At 42.3% G+C, this 23626-nt stretch overlaps 1 protein-coding gene across 1 annotated transcript; it reads right to left on the bottom strand.

Annotated features, from left to right (window-relative positions):
- Nucleotides 1-714: 714 nt before the first annotated feature.
- On the bottom strand, nucleotides 715-22624 carry LOC135080281 (WD repeat-containing protein CG11141). Its single transcript, XM_063974967.1, has 8 exons — nucleotides 22265-22624; nucleotides 20892-21055; nucleotides 17386-17509; nucleotides 15878-16041; nucleotides 12249-12393; nucleotides 10344-10543; nucleotides 9088-9191; nucleotides 715-959 (listed from the first exon to the last, which is right to left on the bottom strand). Exons 1-8 carry the CDS (start codon nucleotides 22487-22489, stop codon nucleotides 715-717), a joined length of 1371 nt encoding a protein of 456 aa, XP_063831037.1. The 5' UTR covers nucleotides 22490-22624.
- Between the last annotated feature and the right edge of the window lie 1002 nt (nucleotides 22625-23626).

The following is a 23626-nucleotide window of genomic DNA, read 5'->3' on the forward strand; positions in this document are numbered from 1 at the left end:
CTATTATACTTTGAACTCATTGATGATAGACTCCAGAACATTATCCGAGATGTCTCCAGGTAAATGCTTGATGGGCGGCAGCTCGAAGCACTCTTCGGCACTCGCAACTGCCGTTTCGTTGTCGCGCGCGAATGGCTCCAACACTCCAGCGATGACAGACACGTCGAGCGCCGTCCAGAGCATAGCAACCAGCATTCTACAGCTTCGTTGCCCTATGAAACAGTTTGTATGGCTTTGCCATTATACCTTGAACTCATTGATGATAGACTCCAGCACATTCTCCGATATATCCCCAGGTAAATGCTTGATGGGCGGCAGCTCGAAGCACTCTTCAGCACTCGCAACTGCCGTTTCGTTGTCGCGCGCGAATGGCTCCAACACTCCAGCGATGACCGGCACGTCGAGCGCCGTCAAGAGCATAGCAACCAGCATTCTACAGCTTCGTTGCCCTATGAAACAGTTTGTATGGCTTTGCCATTATACCTTGAACTCATTGATGATAGACTCCAGCACATTCTCCGATATATCCCCAGGTAAATGCTTGATGGGCGGCAGCTCGAAGCACTCTTCAGCACTCGCAACTGCCGTTTCGTTGTCGCGCGCGAATGGCTCCAACACTCCAGCGATGACCGGCACGTCGAGCGCCGTCAAGAGCATAGCAACCAGCATTCTACAGCTTCATTGCCCTATGACACAGTCTATATGGCTTTGCCATTATACCTTGAACTCATTGATGATAGACTCCAGCACATTCTCCGATATATCCCCAGGTAAATGCTTGATGGGCGGCAGCTCGAAGCACTCTTCAGCACTCGCAACAGCTGTTTCGTTGTCGCGCGCGAATGGCTCCAACACTCCAGCGATGAGAGGCACGTCGAGCGCCGTCAGCTCGCGCACCGTGCTCACTGCCAGCTGGATCGATGACGTCAGCGATTTCGTCATCAGGTTGATCGGCTCCTCTGCTGGACAAGGAGTCTTTTTAGACGTAATTCAACGAAACTAATGATTAGATAAGCACCAGTTTAAACTATTGTTGAATTTTTACTATAAATTATCACTGTTACGAGATTTTGCAACGAAAAAAAAAACACTTTCATAAAGGTAAATAGATATTTACTCTCCCGACGTTTTAACTCGGTTGCACGAATCATGGTCGCGGGCAGACTGAAGAGATGCGGCGTCGTCTGCTCCGGCGCGATGAATTTTCTTCACCCACCCGCATTTGCACAATATTTTCGTCAGTGGTAGAGTCAATCAGACCAGATGATCAGACAAACTACACTAACAGTTAAGAATGGAAACGTCGGGAGGGTAAATATCTGTTTACCTTTATAAAATTGTTTTTGTTGCAAAATCCCGTAAAAGGGATAATTTATACAAGTTTACTCAAGGATCACTTGCCATATTTTAATGTCAGTACTGTATAAATTATAAATCTTGTATTTATTTCTAAATAAAAATACTAAATAGTAAGGAATGACTAGTAGGCTTCCAACTTCTCCGGGGTCGATTCTGTTTCTGCTTTCTTGCTGTATCACACTCAGCTCCACTTTAGCTGTCAGGGGGCTTAGTGTGAGTTTTATATCAAACGTGTTTGCAGTGAGTGCGTAAAAAAATGACATTAAATGACATGACATTATGACAGATTGTACAGCGTCCGTAGCGGACACTTTCAAGAACTAAAATCACACTAAGCCCACAGGTGTTACCTGGGTATACCTAGCGACACTTCGCTCATAAATCTTAGGCTGGGTTGCACCATCTTACTTTAACTTTAACGTCAAACGCCTGTCAAACTACATACAAAAAACACCGGTTATAGTTTCGCTCAGTTAGGTGGTGAACTCAGCCTTAATCCTTTCCATTCCTACATTATTATAGATACTCCTTGATATTATTGCAAAGGAGATTCCAAGTTACGGTCTCTCTGCCAGACTCACAATAAAACCCAAACAGTGAAGGTTGGGTAGTCCAAATCGTTTTGGGACACGTCACAAATAATAGAAGAAAATAAGAAATACGAGAAGTTTTTAACTGTAGCACGATTCAAAATTCAAGTCCTTTAAGTGACAGTAGCAGACATTTAAGCGTGCAATATCCTCGACAAGACACCATGTTTTATGTGGCATGACACTTCTGGCAATTTCGATTTGTAAAGATTCGACCAAACCAACGCGTGCAACCCGCGTGCACGATGGCGATGGCGATCCGATTTCTATTGATCGCCATCGCCATCGCGCACGCGGGCTACACGTGTTGGTTTGGCTGAACCTTAAAAAACACTAAGGCCCAGAACAGACGGTTAAACGCAACTGCAACTTTCTGATGATTCTGATGAATGAAACTGAAACTGAAAGCTTCAAACTGGTCGCGTCATGTGTTGTCTCTCAACGGACGCTATGGCAGAAACTTAGATGCAACTCAAAAGTAACTAGCAGTTGCAGTTTCGTTGCAGTTGCGTTTCACCGTCTGTTCTGGGCCTTAGGCTTAACTTATCGTGCAATAATGTTTACATCGAACGCTATTTAACTACAAGCAAGCGAGAGCCATTGCTCGTATACATAAATATACTAAGCACAGTGAAGCAAAGGAACTGAAGTGGTCGGAAATAAAAATGCGATGTGTTCTAAAAAGTATATTTATATATAAGTACAATGGCCATGCTGACGACATAGTCATACAATCAAATAAAATTGGGATCTCACTACAAAGGGTAACTAAAAATCTGAAGAGATCTTAACATTTCGGAAAAAAATTGTGCAAAATTGACTACGTTTCAGACACAAACGTCAGACATTATGTAGGTTGTCCAGTATAACACAGTAATATAAAGATATGTTCACATTACTGTCTCTCCGCGCATGTATTAACACGAATACGCCATAAAATAGGTCCAAAATATTCATTTACTTAAAAAATTCAACCTAAGTAGATTAAGCACAGCACCAACATTAATTGGTATTCAATACGAATTGTTAAAACCTCTTCGGTCACAACCGATTCCTCACGTGTGCAAATACAACTTACTCCGCACCACAATCATTTCTGGTTTTCACTCTATTTGTCCTTTTTGCTCATGCAGACATATCGACACGAGTAAGCGAGACAGATGTAGCAATAGTGTTGCTAAAGCGGTATAGTCTGGTCTGTGAGCACGTAGAATTTTGTCGAATGACAGCAGTGAGTGTGCGAGCGCGACAGCAACATAATTACGCGCGAGCGATAAGGATGGGTAGCTTGGGGTCATTGGACAAAATTCTACGTGCTTACAAACCGGGCTTTAGTTTTGGTAATAACTCATTAGATCTTACGAATAATTTTGCATTTTTCGTTATATTTTCGCAAATGTGAGGAGACGGGAATAAAGCATGGTACTAATAAGCAGATTCTGGCTTAAGAATAAAATAAAAATAACTAAAGAAGACGAAAGCATACCACAGTGAAAATACATTGATTGATATCATGCATCATTCTATGAACGATCATTCTTTGTGTATCAACAAATTTTATAGGAAAATAACTTTTAGCACCTAAATCTTAAGCTCTATGCGTCACATACAGAGTTATTAAAATAAAATCGTGACAACTTAAAACTCTAAAATGAAACTAAAATATCTGTGAATTCGTCATCGTGATAAAACCTACAATATTACAACCGTAAGAATTTAGTATTTATTTAAAATTATATGTAGCTAAATTGGCGGTCGTTGTAAGTTGTTGTTGACTAGACTTACTAACGAAATATGAAATTGTCTGAATTTCTGTTTTGTGTTATAGATCAGAGGCTAAAAACTATTAGTGTGATGCATATGTATATGAAGACAGTGTCTATTATTGTCTATGTAGTTAGTTACTAGAAAGATATTTGAATATTCAACTTTAAAAACACAATTTTAAATATACAAGTCCATTAAAATTTTACGCAGCAACGCTAGCCTTTGGCCTAGTCAAAGATTAATCTAATTCCCATCTAAAATTGAAGTATCAAAAATATGTAAGTACTCACAACATTATGTATTGCTTATTAAGCTTTTAACTAAATTTATTGTGCTACAGTATAATCACATAAACTACAATACCTTGTTAGACCTACATCTAAAAATTAATACTAATCTCTTTTCCGTTATCTTATAAGTACTTCGTTTCGCATCTTTTCAAGAGGAATGTTTTTGACTAATTTGTTACCAAATTGAAAAACGTAATTAAAATTAATAGTCAAAATACAGGGAATATTGAGTCTTAAAAATATATAACAATAAATCCTACAACTAAAAATAGCAAACAATGTAAGCAAGGTTTAACTTTTGACAGTCGGCATCTTTTCATTCTCTGCTATGCTATAATCTAGTACTTAACTTAGTCAGTACTCAGTGCCTGAGATATGGCAGCGGCACGGGAAGGTGTTTTTGTAACGTCAAACGTCAGCGAAACTTCACATCTTCTTCAGATTTAAAGCCTTGATCACACGTACCGAGCAAACGGGCGAGACAGTGCTCTCGGCCGAGTACTCGGTGTGTATGAACATTGTGCCGAGTGCTCGGCCGAGCGCTCGAGTATGTGACTCGCTCACCCAACTGTCTCGACCGAGTAAACATTTTACTGTCTCGCCCGTTTACTCGGTACGTGTGATCAAGGCTTTTCTGTTCACGTGGTTTGAAATTAGCACAGTCAGTTCAGTTCTATTGAAACTTTTATTTTTCTCTAATCTGTGGACGTGACGTCAATCATTTGGGTGAGTCGCCACTCGCCACTCAGCGAGACAGTGCGCGTTCAGACCTGCCGAGCGAGCGAGCGAGACAAAAAGGGGAAGCGGGAGGATGGACACTCAGACTGTCTACTGCTACTGTCTCGTCGTTTTGCTCGGCCGAGCACTCGGCGTAATATTCATACACACCGAGTACTCGGCCGAGAGCACTGTCTCGCCCGTTTACTCGGTACGTGTGATCAAGGCTTTATATGTGTCACGTTATATCATGTCAATGTCACCCCTCCTATTCCTCAGGCATTGACTGAGTTAAGAGCTGGAGCCATAACAGGTACACATTATTTTATTACCTGTCAAAAGTGTAACCTTTACTCGCTACTCTGTACATTATAAAATAAGCGAATATAAAATTTAACAAGCAAAATAATAGCGTTTAAGCTCTACACACATTGGTCCTCATTTGGTATAGGGTAAGGCACTTTTAGACTTCTACAAAAGTACAGGGTGTAAAAAAACCCTTAACGAAACCAAAATCATATTCATTATGGATATTAAGTTGAAATTCAGTTGAAAAAATGTCGGTAAATTACAAGTAATTACTACTCGTTCGCGCTAAGTTTGCCGGTCCGTGGAATGCGCGTCCCCTCTCCCAACCGCGATTAAACGCAATTATGTGTCTTATTTTACGCAAATACACATTTTTTATCAATAATAATAAATAAACATTATTTTAAATAGTTATAGTTTGTTACAGTTATAGACGCTTCCCTTCGAGTGACGTCATATCGCCAGCGGCAAACTTAAAGCGAACGGATAGTATTCAAGCTTTAATATGGCATCTTATATCGCTGTTATAAGTGCTATTTTGCAAATTGATGTTTCGACACTAAAATAAAAAAGTAATAATGGTTTTCGTTAAGTTTCATTTTACACCTCATACACACAACACATATCACGTGAACTAAATCATAACAAAAACATAATCTTATAAGCACAAAATAATCGCTTGTTTGATAATTTCATTGATAAAGGTGAGTCAGTGCAATTATCGCCGTTTCTAAACGACATACGATCGATGGTGACCGATCAAAGATCAAAATGGCACGAGACAACATTTAAAAATCATAAATAAATAACATATAATAAAGTAAGCAAAAATATTCCAATCTATGGAACTGGAATTTGTCTCTCGAGAGGATTTTTTTTTTCAAGTATAAATTGGTCCATATAATAAAACTTAAATACGACAAAATCATGACACAATTAAAATTAATATGTGTAAGTAAGCAAGAATATTTGACGACTTATAACTGAGTTAGAATGGCGTCACAGGAATTTTATTGTCTTTTGAGAGACGTCACTAATTCATAGGACGGACTAATCGCTAAACACAACATAAAAATCACAACAAATACATATCATATCTACAAAATATCGGACCTCTAAAACTAGGCAGTAAAAATAATACAGAAATAAAGCAGTATTCACGTAAATTCATATACGATTTGTGCTATTTCGTTTGCATAGTTGAAAAACACTTCGCATGATAATTGGCAAATCCGATGTTTTATAGGGCCGATATTTCGCTATATTTCTACCATGTTTTAGTCGTTTATATCTTTACACTACATACTGAAATGCTTGAATTAGCGCAAAATGTTTTTGTTTTAGACACTGGAGATTTTACACAAGAACAAAATTACTGGTAGCGTGATATCGTTTTAGCTAGACATAAATCTACCGTGTAAATAGAAATTTATTTTGCTATAGTATATTAATTTTAAATCACATGCAATACTTATTTTGGAATACTGCAAGTTAAAATACTGGGTAAGTATGTAAAATGTTATCGGAATCTTATTCGTTCTAATATTGTATTATGTGCAACATGCATTCAATTATTGAAATATAGAAGAGGAAAATGTAAATGGAAATATAGGTTTTCTGGGAATGTTTTATAGTACGATTCATGCAATTTTTCCCTATTCTAGGGCCACCATGGGGTGAGGAGAGCGGCCTGTGAGGCTTCACTCGGGCGCGTGCGCGATAAATGTAAGAATTTGAGGAATGGGTAGTGTAATGCATGTTACGATTGCGGTCTGTGAGGCCTTGCACCTGGCATAATATGTCTAAGGAAGAATGGGGAGTGGGTAGTGTGATGCGTGTCAAGGCAACGGAATAATGGTGCCTCGCACATTGTAAATGTGTGGCGGGATTAGGTGCACGCGTAATATATGGGTGAAGTAGGAGCGGGATATATGCATGTCAAGACTGCGGCCTGTGAGGCCACGGACCTAGACGGGCGGGCTCGGGTACGTGCGCGATATACGGGTGAAAGTAGGAGCGGGATATATGCATGTCAAGACTGCGGCCTGTGAGGCCTCGCACCTAGACGGGCGGGCTCGGGTACGTGCGCGATATATGGGTGAAAATAGGAGTGGGATATATGCATGTCAAGAAGTAGGAGCGGGATATATGCATGTCAAGACTGCGGCCTGTGAGGCCTCGCACCTAGACGGGCGGGCTCGGGTACGTGCGCGATATATGGGTGAAAATAGGAGTGGGATATACAGTCGTGGTCAACTAATTAGGGACGTTATATGACTAAAACACAAGACCGTCTCTCCAGTCCCAAAAAAAAATCTTCACGAGGCTTTGTAGCTTGTGCCTATTAATAACAAGTAATTTGGCTAGAATTCTAAATATTTAAAGGCCAGAAAAGAAACTAGCTAGTTGCGATCAATATTTTTAAAGTAAATAAATCATTGCCACCTACACATTTATTGACCTAGGGATGGACAACTAATTAGGGACACGTAACACTTTCACTGTAAATGTAAATAAATTGGAAATTATTTAAGTGTTTATTACATAAAAAGTTTTCATTATTAATTTAGAATACAAAACAAAATCATCAAACGTATTTTTATAACCAATATGGTTGGTTTTGTTGGTTATAACCATTTGACATCGGCGCGGCATGGATGCAATCAAATCATTACAGGTTTCTAAAGAAATATTATTCCAAATACCATTAAATGCCACGAAATGCTGATTTTTAGTGCCAGTACGTTGAGCTGCAACTTTTTCCTTCGTTTCATACCATAAGCTCTATAGGGCTTAAGTCTGAGTTGTTTTCGGGCCAATCTAGTACCGTCACTGACTGTTGCGCTAGGAATTATTAAACAGAGTACGCGGTATGTTTTGGGTCGTTATCGTGTTGAAATGTTCATGAGACTGGTAAGACTTCTTCAGCATACGATAGCATCCTTTTCTCCAATATTTATTTGTATTGGAATTGCTCAAGTTTAATTTCAGTTCTTTTTATAGGTTACACTCTATGTCCAGAAGACAGTCCCAGATTTTTATTTTGCCGCCTGTATGTTTCACCTGCTTCTTCGTTTACTTTGGTATCATTTCGGACTTTACAGGTCGTCGCACGTATTGTCTGTCATCGGATGAAATAAGATTTATCTTGATTTCATCAGAAAACAGCACATTTATCCATTGAGCAAAAGCCTAATGTCCATACTTTCTTGCAAACGCCAATCTTGCTTCTTTGTGTTCCATCTTCAGTAGTGGAACTTTTCGAGGAACTCTTCCTACAAGCTTTGCCTCCACCAGTCGCCTTCCGACGGTCCTCGCAGATACTCCAGCAGTCGGTTCTGGTCCAAAAATCTCGCTCTTGATCAGAACGAAACCCTTAAAGGGGTCTCTCTTTGCGAGAGTGACCATTCTGCGATCCATCTTGTGGGGTTGTTTTTATTGGCCTCTTCCTTCTAGGCATACTTTCTGTGGTTTCATGATTTTGAAATAAGCCACTGCATCGTAGATTCATGTTTTTGGAACATTTCAGATGATCTGCAATTTACCGGTATGGCCATCCACACTGATAAAGATTGATTATAACTTAGCGCATTGTTGCTTTTTTTTCAGCCCATTACCTTTAATAATTTGATGAGTTTTTAACTCGCAGGATAAGAATATCGCTTTTCAAATTGACGCCGAAATTACAAATGAACAGAATAAAAGTTATTACTTTTTATTTTTTTAATTTAGAAGGAAAACTTAACCGTCCCTAATTAGGTGGCCAGACCGTCCGTACCATAATTACCGATTCATGTGGTTTGATTAAGATTTTTTATTAAGTTAGTAAGTTTTTTTGTTGTTATTGTATTCTGTTAAATAGAGTACTTGATAGTCAATATGTTTACAAAGTAACAGCCAGTAATATTGAATGAAGCTCACAATAATAGGATATGAACACTTAGTATTGCTTAGTATTCTATCTGTCCCTAATTAGTTGACCACGACTGTATGCATGTCAAGAAGTAGGAGCGGGATATATGCATGTCAAGACTGCGGCCTGTGAGGCCTCGCACCTGAGCGGAGCGCGGCGGGCTCGGGCGCGTGCGCGAGCCGCACGAGCGATCGCGGGCCCTCCAGCACGAAGATCTCGTCCTTCGTCACCGACACCGATAGGATTCTGCAACAAAAGAACTGCTGATGGAACTGTTACATATACAGGACTATGAGGACTAGCTTTCGGCTTCGCCCGCGTGGAATTTTGTCCGTCACAGAAAAACTTTATCGCGCGCGTCTCTGTTTCAAAAACCGGGATAAAAACTAAATCCTATGTCCTTTTCCGGGACTCAAACTATCTCTATGCCAAATTTCATCAAAATCGGTTCAGTGGTTTAGGCAGACAGACAGACAGACAGAGTTACTTTCGCATTTATAAGTATAGATTCAACTAAGCGCTGCTGTGTGGAGCTGTTCCCATCTTCTGTTCTTCTTCATCTGTTAAACTGACAGGATTCAACAACGTGCTTCTGTGTGGAACTGTTCCTATCTTGTTAAACTGACAGTATTCAAAAACGCGCCGCTGTGTGGAACTGTTGCATTGCAACTTCCGTGTAGTCAGGATTGACTGCCAATAAAGACCCAACTAGTGAAGGGAAGGTCATTGGCTCCCAACGCAATGTGTCAAAAGGAAACAGGATATCGACCTCTCTCAATTGTAAATAATAAAAGTACGAAAGACCTGATAAAAGCACCATTCAGATTTCTAAAAAGCAAAAAGTTTAATATCATGGGACATCACACAGTACCTGATTTCATTGTATGTATGGTCTTTAATTTACTTTTCTTAAGTCATCGACCACGGCGACAGCGGTCAGCGACCTGGGATCCAGTATGTACAGGATGTGTTCGTTGTGGGACACGAGGAAGTGTTATCTGGACATGTAGAGAGGCCCTAAGGTGCATTCTTTAGTGCTTTACAGCTATAGCAAGGTTTTGGAGAGGAGGCCACGTATCGGAAAGCGCAGCGTAGGACGTCCACCCACAATGTGGACGACGACCTCATAAAGCAGGAAGGCGCTGGATGCAGGTCGCCGCCAACCGGCCATTGTGGAAATCATTGGAGGAGGCCTACGTTCAGCAGTGGACGTCCTATGGCTGAAATGATGACAATGATTATAACTATGCTTACTTTCGGAGATCGTCGACCACAGTGACAGCGGTCAGCGACCTCGGGTCCAAAATATACAGGATGTGTTCGTTGTGGGACACGAGGAAGTGTTCTCTGGACACGTAGTGTGGCCCTAAGGTGCATTCTTACAGCTATAGCGCTTACTTTCGGAGATCGTCGACCACGGCGACCGCGGTCAGTGACCTCGGGTCCAGAATATACAGAATGTGTTCGTTGTGGGACACGAGGAAGTGTTCCCGGAACACGTGGAGCGGCCCGAAGTTGTATTCGCGGTCGGCATGCGAGTGCTTTCGGGCGGCCGGGTTGAGGAGCTCCGCTACCGTTAGCGGGTTTGATATTGCCTCCTGGAATGTAAGATAGTTGAGTTGACAAATCACGGTTACTTTTATTCATCATTTACTTGGTGCTATATGCTTTAAAGCTTTTGTCGCTGTGACAAGCTACTGGCGAGCTCTCGCTCGGAGTGTGCTGTTCACACTTACAGGGCTGATCTTTAACCTATTTAACGATCAAGGGCTCTTTCCTCCAAAAACAAAAATCACACCATTTTATAGAACTTTCTAGTGGTTGCGAACAATTGTTACGTTATTGATATTTGGCCATCACAAAAACACCTTCCGTGCCGCTACCATACCCCAGGCACTGACTCTTAAGCTATAGGCCTTTAAATGGTCTGACGATGATGATGAGTAAGGCCCAGTTTGCACTAAAAGGCGGAGCGGAGAAGTGTTTTGAATATGCAATCAGATTTCGTTATTCAGGAAACAGTCGCTTTGAAGGAGCTAAGTTAAACAATCTGGCCTAAAAAATCCGATTTGCCCCCCTAAGCCAGAAGCTGGGCATGACTTGCCTCCTTCTAGGTACGCCTATCTTCTTCTCAGTCGGACACTCTTGTCAGAGTGGTCGTGGTTGCGCTGACGAGGTACATGATCAGGTGGTACATGGTGTCATCTCCGAGGGTAGCTCTCCTGGCGATTTGCTTCCGTTTCTGACGGTTAGAGGCGTCGCGAGTACACTGGACCATGGTGGACTCAGTGGCCTTCGTGATGGCGTCCATTCAGCGGGTTGGCGATCGACCGCGTGCTCTCCTGCCTTCCACCTGACCCTGAAGTCTGAACTACCAGTCTCTCCATTGAGTTCTCATTTCTAGAGACGTGACCAAAGAACTTCAGTATTCGCAAAGCCTGGTCCGTGACCACGTAGAATTTTGTCCAATGACCCCAAGCTACCCATCCTTATTGCTCGCGCGTAATGAGGGTTTTCGCGAATGCAAGATCCGCTAGATGGCGGGACGTGGATGTGGGGTCTGACTGTTGCGTGATTGGTGGATTTTGACATATCTGTCAATGTCATGTCAAAAATAACCAATCATGCAGCATTTGGACCTAGCGTCTACGTATTGCCATCTGGCGGATTTTTCATTTGCGAAAACCCTCATTATGTAGTTGTCGTGCTCGCACACTCACTGCGGGCGCCCGTCGCACAGTCGCGACAGCAATATAATTACGCGCGAGCGATAAGGATGGGTGGCTTGGGGTCATTGGACAAAATTCTACGTGATCACGGACCAGGCTTCAGTTGCACAGTTGACGATAGTCGGCACCACGCCCATGAACCGGGCCTAAGGCCTCAGCCTCGAGTTTAGCGGGCAGCGGGGCGGGAGCGGCGGCGGCGCGGGAGCGGGGCGGGCAACGCAGACCCGTTCTCGAAACAAACGGGCAGCTCGCGCGGCGCTTTAGCGGCGAAGTGTTGTGTTCGGGGTTGTGTTGTCGAGATATTTGTTTTTATTCGCAAACGAAATGTCTGAACAACGGCGACAATTTTATTTCGATTCAAAATTCCTAACGCTCGATTTATTGTGGGCAAAAGAAGGAGTGCGCTGCTCGCTCGTTGCCCGCTCCCGCGCCGCTGCCCGCTCGTTGCCCGCTCCCGCGCCGCTGTTTTCGAGAACCGGTCTATTTGATTTTACGCATAAGATCCTGCCGCTCCCGCGCCGCCGCCGCTCCCGCCCCGCTGCCCGCTAAACTCGAGGCTGAGGCCTAACAGTACCTTGAAGAGCAGCGTCTGGTGCACGGTGCCGGCGGCGTCGGCGCGCCACACGCGCAGCCCGGCGCGCGCGCAGAACGCCGCCGCCGCGCCCGCCGCGCCCCCGCGGGCATATGAATGCTGCCACACGCCGCCCAGCGCGCACAGGCTGCAATAACGAAGCGAATGAGGGCTATCGTTTTTATACTTAAAAGTTGTGTAGTGTATGACACACCTCTCCTTAGTACCAACCTAATGCAAGGCATATACTTATAAGTTAGCTGTAAGTCATTTTAAGGCAGTATTAAACCGATCGTCGACCAATTAACATCTTTTATTTCATCTCCTTGGTCCCCACATTACATGGCGACCCTGCCAGTGCTGCCTTAGGGCAGTGCTGTGCACATAATAAATTATAATGTGAATTTCGTGTAGTTTCGTGTGAAAAATGAAATAACTAAAGTCGGACAATTAATTGAAATGCTGCGTTAAATACTACCATAAAGTTAATCAAGTGCGTTGGAGGAGATATTTTTATGGCAGCCGGGCGATGATGGTGCTCAAGGTTTTTGAAAATGAAGTTGAATTAATGGAATAATGGCGAGTTATGCTGGGTGCCGGGCGATGGTAGGAGTCCGATGTCGATGATGTTTGTTGCTGGGCGCTGGGTGTTGTTGGAGCCGTGACGATTGTGGTTCCCGCCGGGAGTGTCATGCGTGTCAATGGATAAGGAGAAGACGCAGTTTCGCAGTTTTTATTTCATCTCCTTGGTCCCCACATTACAGTTGGCACCCCTGGCGATTGACAGGACCTTACTCTACAGTGGCGCCATCTTGATGAGACCAAATGCGATAGTCCTCCTACCACTTTAGCGCTCACAAGTTGGTGCTACTGTCTTCGCTACTAGCAAGTGACAGGACCTTACTCTACAGTGGCGCTAACTTGTCGGCCGTTTGGTGTAGTGGTTCAGAACGGACTACTATGCCGAGAGGTCCCGGGTTCGATTCCCGGCCGGGCAGAAATTGAAATGATGAATTTTAATTTCTGTGACGGGTCTGGGTGTGACTATGTATAATATTTATGTATTTAAAAAAAAAAAAAAAATGTATATAAGTAGTATATCCGTTAAGCTAGCACCCATAACACAAGCATTAAGTTGCTTACTTTGGGGCTAGCTGGCGCTGTGTGAAATTGTCCAAAGATTTATTAAAAAAAAAAAAAAAAAAAAACTGGTGAGCGCTAAAACGATAGCCCTCATTGTGAACTGGTAGTGCACGTGCTATGGAGAGGGCTAAGCTCGGTGTTTCTTTACGAGAACGAATCAGAAATGAGGAGATCCGTAAACGAACTAGTCGCCGACATAGCCCAACGGATTAGCAAGCTGAAGTGGCAATGGGCAGGGCACATAGTACGCAGAACTGACGGCCGATGGGGCAGCAAGGTTCTGGAGTGGAGGCCGCGTACCGGAAAACGCAGCGTGTGACGTCCACCCACAATGTGGACCGACGACATCATAAAAGTAGCAGGGAAGCGCTGGAAGCAGGCCGCTACCGATCGATCAACATGGACAGCATTGGGGGAGACCTATATTCAGCAGTGGACGTCCTGATTCATGATAATTCAGATTTGTTCGCGATTTTGCCGACGTGAATTTAAAACGTGAAGTGAAGAAAGTATTAATTGCTAAGGTAGGTAATCTAAAGTAAAAATATTTCTGCTCCCAACTTCAACTCCATCCTTACTCCTCCATTGGATTCGCTGGATACTAGTTTATTTTAAATTACAAACAGGAAGCTCTTGGCTAACATCTCACCTAATGGAAAGCCGAAGGTGGAAGTGAACTTCACCCGGAATCCTCAACCACAGAAGAACTGAACTATATTACCTCTAACTACCGGAACACAACAATACTATTACACGCCAGACACGAGCTGTAGCTCGCCTGCACGAGTGTGACGTCACTGACCTCCTGCGCTCCTTCTTGCCGAGCTGGCTGACGCGCCAGCGAGCGTCGGCACGGCAGTAGCTCGCCTGCACGAGTGTGACGTCACTGACCTCCTGCGCTCCTTCTTGCCGAGCTGGCTGACGCGCCAGCGAGCGTCGGCACGGCAGTAGCTCGCCTGCACGAGTGTGACGTCACTGACCTCCTGCGCTCCTTCTTGCCGAGCTGGCTGACGCGCCAGCGAGCGTCGGCACGGCAGTAGCTCCCTGCACGAGTGTGACGTCACTGACCTCCTGCGCTCCTTCTTGCCGAGCTGGCTGACGCGCCAGCGAGCGTCGGCACGGCAGTAGCTCGCCTGCACGAGTGTGACGTCACTGACCTCCTGCGCTCCTTCTTGCCGAGCTGGCTGACGCGCCAGCGAGCGTCGGCACGGCAGTAGCTCCCTGCACGAGTGTGACGTCACTGACCTCTTGCGCTCCTTCTTGCCGAGCTGGCTGACGCGCCAGCGAGCGTCGGCACGGCAGTAGCTCGCCTGCACGAGTGTGACGTCACTGACCTCTTGCGCTCCTTCTTGCCGAGCTGGCTGACGCGCCAGCGAGCGTCGGCACGGCAGTAGCTCGCCTGCACGAGTGTGACGTCACTGACCTCCTGCGCTCCTTCTTGCCGAGCTGGCTGACGCGCCAGCGACCGTCGGCACGGCAGTAGCTCGCCTGCACGAGTGTGACGTCACTGACCTCTTGCGCTCCTTCTTGCCGAGCTGGCTGACGCGCCAGCGAGCGTCGGCACGGCAGTAGCTCGCCTGCACGAGTGTGACGTCACTGACCTCTTGCGCTCCTTCTTGCCGAGCTGGCTGACGCGCCAGCGAGCGTCGGCACGGCAGTAGCTCGCCTGCACGAGTGTGACGTCACTGACCTCCTGCGCTCCTTCTTGCCGAGCTGGCTGACGCGCCAGCGAGCGTCGGCACGGCAGTAGCTCGCCTGCACGAGTGTGACGTCACTGACCTCTTGCGCTCCTTCTTGCCGAGCTGGCTGACGCGCCAGCGACCGTCGGCACGGCAGTAGCTCGCCTGCACGAGTGTGACGTCACTGACCTCTTGCGCTCCTTCTTGCCGAGCTGGCTGACGCGCCAGCGAGCGTCGGCACGGCAGTAGCTCGCCTGCACGAGTGTGACGTCACTGACCTCTTGCGCTCCTTCTTGCCGAGCTGGCTGACGCGCCAGCGAGCGTCGGCACGGCAGTAGCTCGCCTGCACGAGTGTGACGTCACTGACCTCCTGCGCTCCTTCTTGCCGAGCTGGCTGACGCGCCAGCGAGCGTCGGCACGGCAGTAGCTCGCCTGCACGAGTGTGACGTCACTGACCTCCTGCGCTCCTTCTTGCCGAGCTGGCTGACGCGCCAGCGAGCGTCGGCACGGCAGTAGCTCGCCTGCACGAGTGTGACGTCACTGACCTCCTGCGCTCCTTCTTGCCGAGCTGGCTGACGCGCCAGCGAGCGTCGGCACGGCAGTAGCTCGCCTGCACGAGTGTGACGTCACTGACCTCCTGCGCTCCTTCTTGCCGAGCTGGCTGACGCGCCAGCGAGCGTCGGCACGGCAGTAGCTCCCTGCACGAGTGTGACGTCACTGACCTCTTGCGCTCCTTCTTGCCGAGCTGGCTGACGCGCCAGCGAGCGTCGGCACGGCAGTAGCTCCCTGCACGAGTGTGACGTCACTGACCTCTTGCGCTCCTTCTTGCCGAGCTGGCTGACGCGCCAGCGAGCGTCGGCGCGCGCGCACACGATGCTGCGGTACACGCTGGAAACGAGCAGCGCGCTCTGGCAGTAGCTCATCTGGACGATCTCGTGGCCTTCGTTCACGATCTCTTGCGACTTGCACAGGTGCTGCACAAGGGAACAATTACGTCACGTCTAAAAGTAATGACTCATTTTCGTTATGGTGCATCCACACTGGGCGAACGGGCTCGCGCGGCACGCTGGTCATCCTGCTCACCCTGCTTTTGAGTGAGCAGGATGTTGAGCTTGCCGCGCGAGCCCGTTCGCCCAGTGTGGACGCACCATTAAGGCCGATTGACACATATCAGTGAAGTCACAGTTCAGACACAGTACCGGCACAGTGCGAAATATTCTTTCATACAGTTTCTATGAACCGGCACCGGTCACGGCACTGACACTGTGTCGTCACTGACACTGACAAGTGGGGATGCGTTCATAGAACTTGTATGAAAGAATATTTCGCACTATGCCGGTACTGTGCTGTGACTTCACTGATATGTGTGTATCGGCCTTGTCGATAAATCGGTCGACTTGAGCGTTCTAGGTCAGTAATCAGATTTCTATAAACAAGGTACCCGGCTCTTAGACACATGGAATTAGAATTCCCGCGCCCCGAAGATGAGATGACTAAAGATAAATTCTTGTCCCAGTCCTTAATATACTGATCACTGAATACTATGTTACAAAAACTTACTTCTTGATTAGTTTACGACCAGAAAATCGCCGTAATTACTAAAATACAAAGTACCTATTTATTAATTATTTTCAATGATGAGTCATATCAGTTCCGTTTATAAATAAAACGTTATCAATATGTAACGGAAAAAAGCTTATACTTAACGGACAAAACTCCGATATAGGCCGAGACACACCCCAATAAATATTTGTGCTAAGTTTTTATCATACTATCGCCAGGTTGTTCCCTGGTATTGGTACAGGCTGGTCCCTATTGGTTGCCAGGTAAAGCATACGCTTTATCTGGGAATCAATAGTTTGTGTACACGTGCAGTATAATATTGTAAGTCTACAAACATAATATCTGCATTAATTTGTATGTAATATACCACTTCACGGTCGCTGTGCTCGACCGCAAGAGAATAAATAGGCTAAGGCCTTGTTCAGACGAGCGATTACCGCGCGGTCTAGGTGGTTCTCATTGGCACTGAGGCGGTAACCGTGCTGTTACGGTTTGATGCAAATTTATGAGAACTGCCCAGCTACCGCGTGATTATCGCTGTCCAAACCAGACCTATTTATATGTTTAGTAATCATTGCATTGCAAGGAAGTCGAACCTTAACTTCGAACTCCTCCTATGTTCTTCTGATTAATTTTGTTGCGGGTTCAATGACAGACTTTCTCCCGGGACAAACTTGACCTTCACTGGTTGGGTTTTTATTGGCTGTCTGGGAACGAGAGGTGGGAATAGTCCCGTAAATATCATACACACTTACCATATAAAAGTCTATCTCCGTCATGATGATGACTCCATTCTTGTCTCCGGAGAACAGCCGCATGCCATTCTTGGACCATTCTATGGCTGTGATTTTACTCTTATGGAGGTCGCCTATTGTATACCTAGAAACAAAATATTTTTCTGTAAAATAATGGAATAAATTTAAAAAGAATTAGTGGCCTACCCCATGAATACCACATCAATGGCGTAATAGTTTACGTGATGGAGTATAGAGTACCTACAGAAATGCTCGATTTCAAATCCTGTAAGAGACTAATTGACCCCCGGAGTTTAGAATATGGAGTATAAGATAAAATATAAGTTTCCGAAGTGGTCTTACGTAAGTGCCCTTAATACAGACGCAGAGGTTTATCTTGTACATTTATGTAAGCAGTGATTGTACTGGTAATCAGAGCATGAAGATAGAAAAGATATTGCTGCATAAAACTTATAATGCTAGTGCAAAGTTTGTTAAGTGCCTTAGATTCCATTACGAAACACAATGGCGTAGTTGTATCTTTTTTCATCGTTTGTTGCCATTTCATTAAAAAAATATTGCAAACAGGGCATCTAAAAACGGGGACAGGGGCCCGTAGTCGGGAGCTACGCCCCTAAGGAAACAATTTAGCTTGATGGCGCAAGTACACTATGCTGGAAATTGGCCGAGACGTATAGTGTGAACACCATCTGGGTTACTTTCTCCTTCACCCAACGTGCGTCGCCCATACTTCGATGTGCGATCTAGCGCTTCGTCTTGGTCAATTTTACCACATAGTATACTTGCGCCATTATGTTTTTAATCAAGAAGTGATTGTGCTGTGACGAAACAAACATAGATAAGTGGACTTGATGTTATACAAACAGATAAAACAGTTAATATGATACCATTATCTTTCTTGTTTGATTTAATCTCTTGGAATATGTAATTATTTTTGTATGTAAATGGTTTAAAATATAAATAATTAGCCTGAAATTTGAAAATCACATACGAGAAACCGTAAGAAGCTGCTACTATAGGTTGAAGGTTCTTTATAGGATAAGACAGTTCCTGAGTGTAGAGCTTCGCATATACTTCTGTGAGTCATTGATACTGTCTAAACTAAACTATGCAGACACAGTCATTGGAGGCTGTCTTATGGCTCGCACTAAAAGGATCATCCAACGTGTGCAAAACGCTTGCGCCCGCTTCTGCTTTTCCATCCCACGCAGAGCTCATGTTACGCCTTTCCTTAATAAAGGTGGACTCCTGAATATGGAGTCATGTTACAGACTCCACCTTGCCGGGCTTCTTTTCGGGATCATTAAAAATAGAAACCCGTTTTACCTCTCCGACAAGCTGGCGTTTTCTTGTAGACCGGTGCGTATGGCTTATAAGCTTACCTACCCAAGGCACACTACGGCTGCATTCCGCGGCAGTTTTCGTTACGTGGCTACAAAATGTTGGAACAATATACCCCCACCAATCCGGAACTCTTTGACAGGATATGCTTTTAAAACCAGATTCAAGGCTTATCTTATTGAGCGTCAAAAACTGATGTAGTTCTGCACGTAACAATTTTGAGGACTGTTTGCACGTATCTACTGTTGGTATCTGATCTTGTGCCTTGTTATTCTTATTATCATTGTCATGTTTATTGTTTCTGCCTTACTTAACCCTTAACACCACTTGGTATTTTCAGCTTACACATCTACACTCGTGGGGGACCTAAGTCCCCACTATTTGTATTCAATATTTAAGTAATTTAGTATGAAATATCTTAGGATATTTTTTCATAAAATAAACAAGAAACATATATTTTAGTGAAAAAACAGGTTTAATCGTATTTTAAACATAAAAAAATATTATTTCTAGCTACAAACAAAAAAGTTACCAAAAAACTAGTTTCATTTATAGTGTTTTCTTCACAACCCCAAATAATATTGAAAATTAGAATATCAAAACAAAAAAAAGCTTTTTTCTAATAAACCAATATACTTATGAACAAAAACAAACATAAACTTTTCAATAAGTTTAAGAACTTGAAAAATCACAATAGGAATAGTTGGCCCATATTTTTTTATCTTATTCTAAAAATGTCTTAGCAGTCTCAATAATAATTAGTCTCAACATTATGATTATAATCTAAAATAAACTTATTGCTGACATTTGGTATATATTTTCACATCAATATGACAGACATTTTTCATACATTTGGAGCAAACTCTGGGAGTATTGCTATCTTTACTTCGTGGGCACATGACACCTAGATTTCTTTCTTTTTTTTTATTTTGACTAGGTCCTTGTGTTGGTAGATCTTCAGGTAAGTCAACACATCTGCTGGGGATTCAAATCTTTAGCCATATTGCAGCAAAACCAATGAAAAATACAAATTTATAAAAAATCTAATATGGAAAAATACCTACATAACTACACTTGTGGGGGACTTAGGTCCCGCAAAGGCATGTACCTCACAAACCACAAACGTGAACAGCGCACACGTCCGTCCCCTGCTAGCTCTCGGGCATCACTGGGAATACACTGGACCGCAACCGCGTCGCATTTTAAATAATTATTTTATTTGCAAAAAAGTAGGCGGTGGGGGAGCTAGGTCCCCCACGAGTGGTGTTAAGGGTTAAACTTATGCCAAAATGTGTATGTGTCACCGTTGCTCAGTTGCGTATTGTTTTTTTAATGTTTACCTGCGCCTCTCCACCACTACAATCAGGCGACCACTGAAAACCAGCGTCGTGGTGCTACGCACTGCGGCATTATGCTGAGTGGAAGCCTATTTGGCATAATTTTTAAATTAATTTTTTTATCGTATTAATATTCTGTAATTTGTTGTTCTAGTGTGCCAAATAAATGTATTTTCTTTCTTTCTTTCTTTCATAAGTAAATTTTCGCTTTCTTCCCCTTTCCTACCGATTACCTCAGTCAGTAGTACGATGGGGTTTTTTATTACCTATCTTATCAAAAAATTGGCAGTAGCTTAGTTAGTTACGGGTAAAAAGATAAAATACGCCTTGCGAAGGTCATCGCTCCCAATATCGTAGCTCGTCGACCGATCCCTCTGCACTGATGTGACTGACTATTCACAGAGCCTCGACCTTTACGTTATCGCGGGAATGTCCCAACGCTCCTACTCATAAATTACGCATTAGTCACCCACCTCTTTTAGAAACTAACGACGTTTTTGGCGGGAATTTTTTGCTCGCGTCTTTGAAATTATATTGTTTGAGCACTTTCGTGAGTCAGCATATTTTTTTAACTACTTGCGGAAGCTGTTTGTAATGTTTAAGTTCGGATATAAATGGCTCTATACTTATGAATTTTCCTACATATTTTGATAAGATACTGCATTTACAAATAAATATTTAAAAAAAATTAAGCAGAAATGTAGGCAACTTATAAAACGAAAATAAAAAAGATATAAAAAAAGAAATTAATATAAACATGGACAAGTAAAAATAAAATGAAATTGGTGATTTATATTTTTGTCATCTATGTATTTCTGTAAAACTCACCTCTCTACTTTAGGTTCAACTTTGGGCTTGAAGTTATCCGGTATGTTTTCAGGGTGCTCCTTAGGGATCTGGAACACGGTGACTTGGCCGGCTGCATTTCCAGCTCCCACCATGTAGTCCACCGTGCTCACAATCTTCACATACGTTATGGGACTGGTTGAAGCCTGGTTAACAAATAAAGAACCTTATTTATATTGTTATTAGATATGTTTATTGCATGCCTTGATAGAAAATGTTTCATCAAACACTTTTTTGGATTAAATTGAGGTCTTTAAATGTAATTAATTGAATTTTAAAATCTTTAATTTTAAACATAATTTAATTAGTAAAATCATTTTTTGTTTTTTCAGCAATTAACTGTAAAGTGGTAATGTGATACAATATGGTATGTTTATAAATAGTATGAGGAAATTGAATATAATAATTATTATGCAATGAATTCTGAAGGAAAAATATGACATACTTTTAAACAATTCAGAATGTTATTTCGTCTTGAATCAAAATTCTTTCTATTACACAGTATCCTACAGCTCAGATAAATTAAACCAATTAAAAAGGAAAAAAACTCTAATTCAATTCCAAGTTTCAAGTCCCCAAGATACAGGATTACCTAGTTTGGGGACTACTATTAAGCTGTAAGATTTTGTAATTTTTGGTAATAAAGGTTTTTTTATTATTATTATTTATTAATTCTACTTAAATCTTTTACTGGGTTAATACCAAGTATTGTCACAATAACTATTTAATTGTATCATTAATCAGAATTTTATAGATTTTTGATAGTAAGTAACACCTCACTTATTCCACTAACTGAGAAAACATATGGCTATAAAAATGTGTTTATTACAACTAGTAAATCTAAAATGCCTGATGCTTTGTGAAGGATGGTACTTTCAAGTCATTATTCAAAAAGATAATAGTAGAAATGAAGTTAATTGCTTTAGCAGTAAAACTTTATTATTGAGAGTTGTTATCTAGTTTTTATTGAGTTAAAACTTTCTAATTAAAAAGGGTCTGGTCAAGGAATAATAAGGGTGGCGTTAATAAATATTTTTATGTAAAATTTATGATTTTAATTTCCAACTAGAATAATGGAAGCTAATTAAATAAGTAGGTACAAACATTTGCTAAATTGCTATGTGGCACTCAAGATGTTTACTTAGGAAAAACATTTTTAACAGAACATTTTTATCAGAATTTTTAAACAGAATTTTTATCAAATTAGATATGCTACTTTGGTAGATGGTGTTCCAACATTGTAAAGGACTACATCATTATAAACAACTGAGAGCGAAAGTGTTACAAGGTGAACGAAAGTAACAGCTGCTTGACCACAAATGGACCCTACTTACAAATTAAGAGATAAATCTTACCTCGCATCTTAGCCTTTGGATGTTGCCCTTCTTTCTATCGTACCAGTATACCAGTCCCACGTTAGTCCCGAGAGCAATATATTCACTCACAGCGTCAACGCAAGTCAAACATAATTCATTGGAAAATAACCCATTCTGTATGCGAGGCGGAATTAAATTCAAAATATGGGAACAAGGTGTCCACTCTCTAACAAATCCTTCCTCTGCGCCACCCGCCACTTCCATTGTTGATGTCTGTATTTTAATGCAACATTGATAACACGCTTAGAAATCAACTGTTATTAATTTTAGAAATAAATTATCACTTCAAATAAATATTAATTTTGAAAAATGAAAGTTTGCCTTTTTTGTACACTTGCACCAAATTTATGTCAATCAAATGTCATTGTGTGTCATGTCATTGTCAATTCGTCAGTTATGCCAACCTCATAAATTAAAATATATGTTTTTTTTTAATCCTGGTACCATGCAAGTTTAGTCATAGCATGAAAAACATAGCATGCATAAATTATAAAGGAGAATGGGCAAAATCGTATGGCGCTTGGTCTATCAGCGGCCAGGAACAATTTTTTGTTTTTTTGGTTTACTATCACCCTACAATCACCCTCAAAAAGTTTTATATCTGTAGTGTAATTATTAATGGAATTAAATACATTTTTATTTTAGATATGTAAGCCTGAGATTTAGCTTATTAATAACTAAGATTAAGTCCTAAAAAATAAGGAAATAATATAAAATGACTTGTTTTCTTCAATACATATACATTTATTTTCAAAAACTTCTCCAAAAATAGTTATAATGATAACGTCGTCAGAACTCAGTGCTATAATTACATTAATACATTTAATATAGGTACATAGGCTATTTTATTATATTTATTTTATTCATCAAGACGAGGATATTTTATTGCCGTCATCAGGACACACTGTACATTATTATACATTAATACATTTAAAGTACATAGGCTAGTCTTGTAAACGGTATAATGAGGTTTCGAAATACTTTTGAATACATAACTAATGTTAATAAGTATTTTATACATTGGGTATGCACATTTTTTGCATATATTATCTAAGTGTTTTACCTATATGTATTTTTTTTTCATAATGAGCTGCAATGTTACGTTCATAGTAAAAGTTAGTCCTTAGTAATAGTACTTTCATTTAATACCTATTTCGTTGTTGGCCGCTCATAGACCATTTTGCTCATTCTCCTTTGTTTTATAGGTCGTGCAACGAACGAAAGTTGAAGCGAACACAGAAGAATAACAAAAACGTATGTACTATGAACGAACATACAAATCGTTCAGAATCAGCATGACAAGCGTTTATAGATGCAATCAATAAATATTTGCTGTCGTTA

This window comes from Ostrinia nubilalis, chromosome 17, assembly GCF_963855985.1.
Source record: "Ostrinia nubilalis chromosome 17, ilOstNubi1.1, whole genome shotgun sequence".
Taxonomy (NCBI): Eukaryota; Metazoa; Arthropoda; class Insecta; order Lepidoptera; family Crambidae; genus Ostrinia; species Ostrinia nubilalis.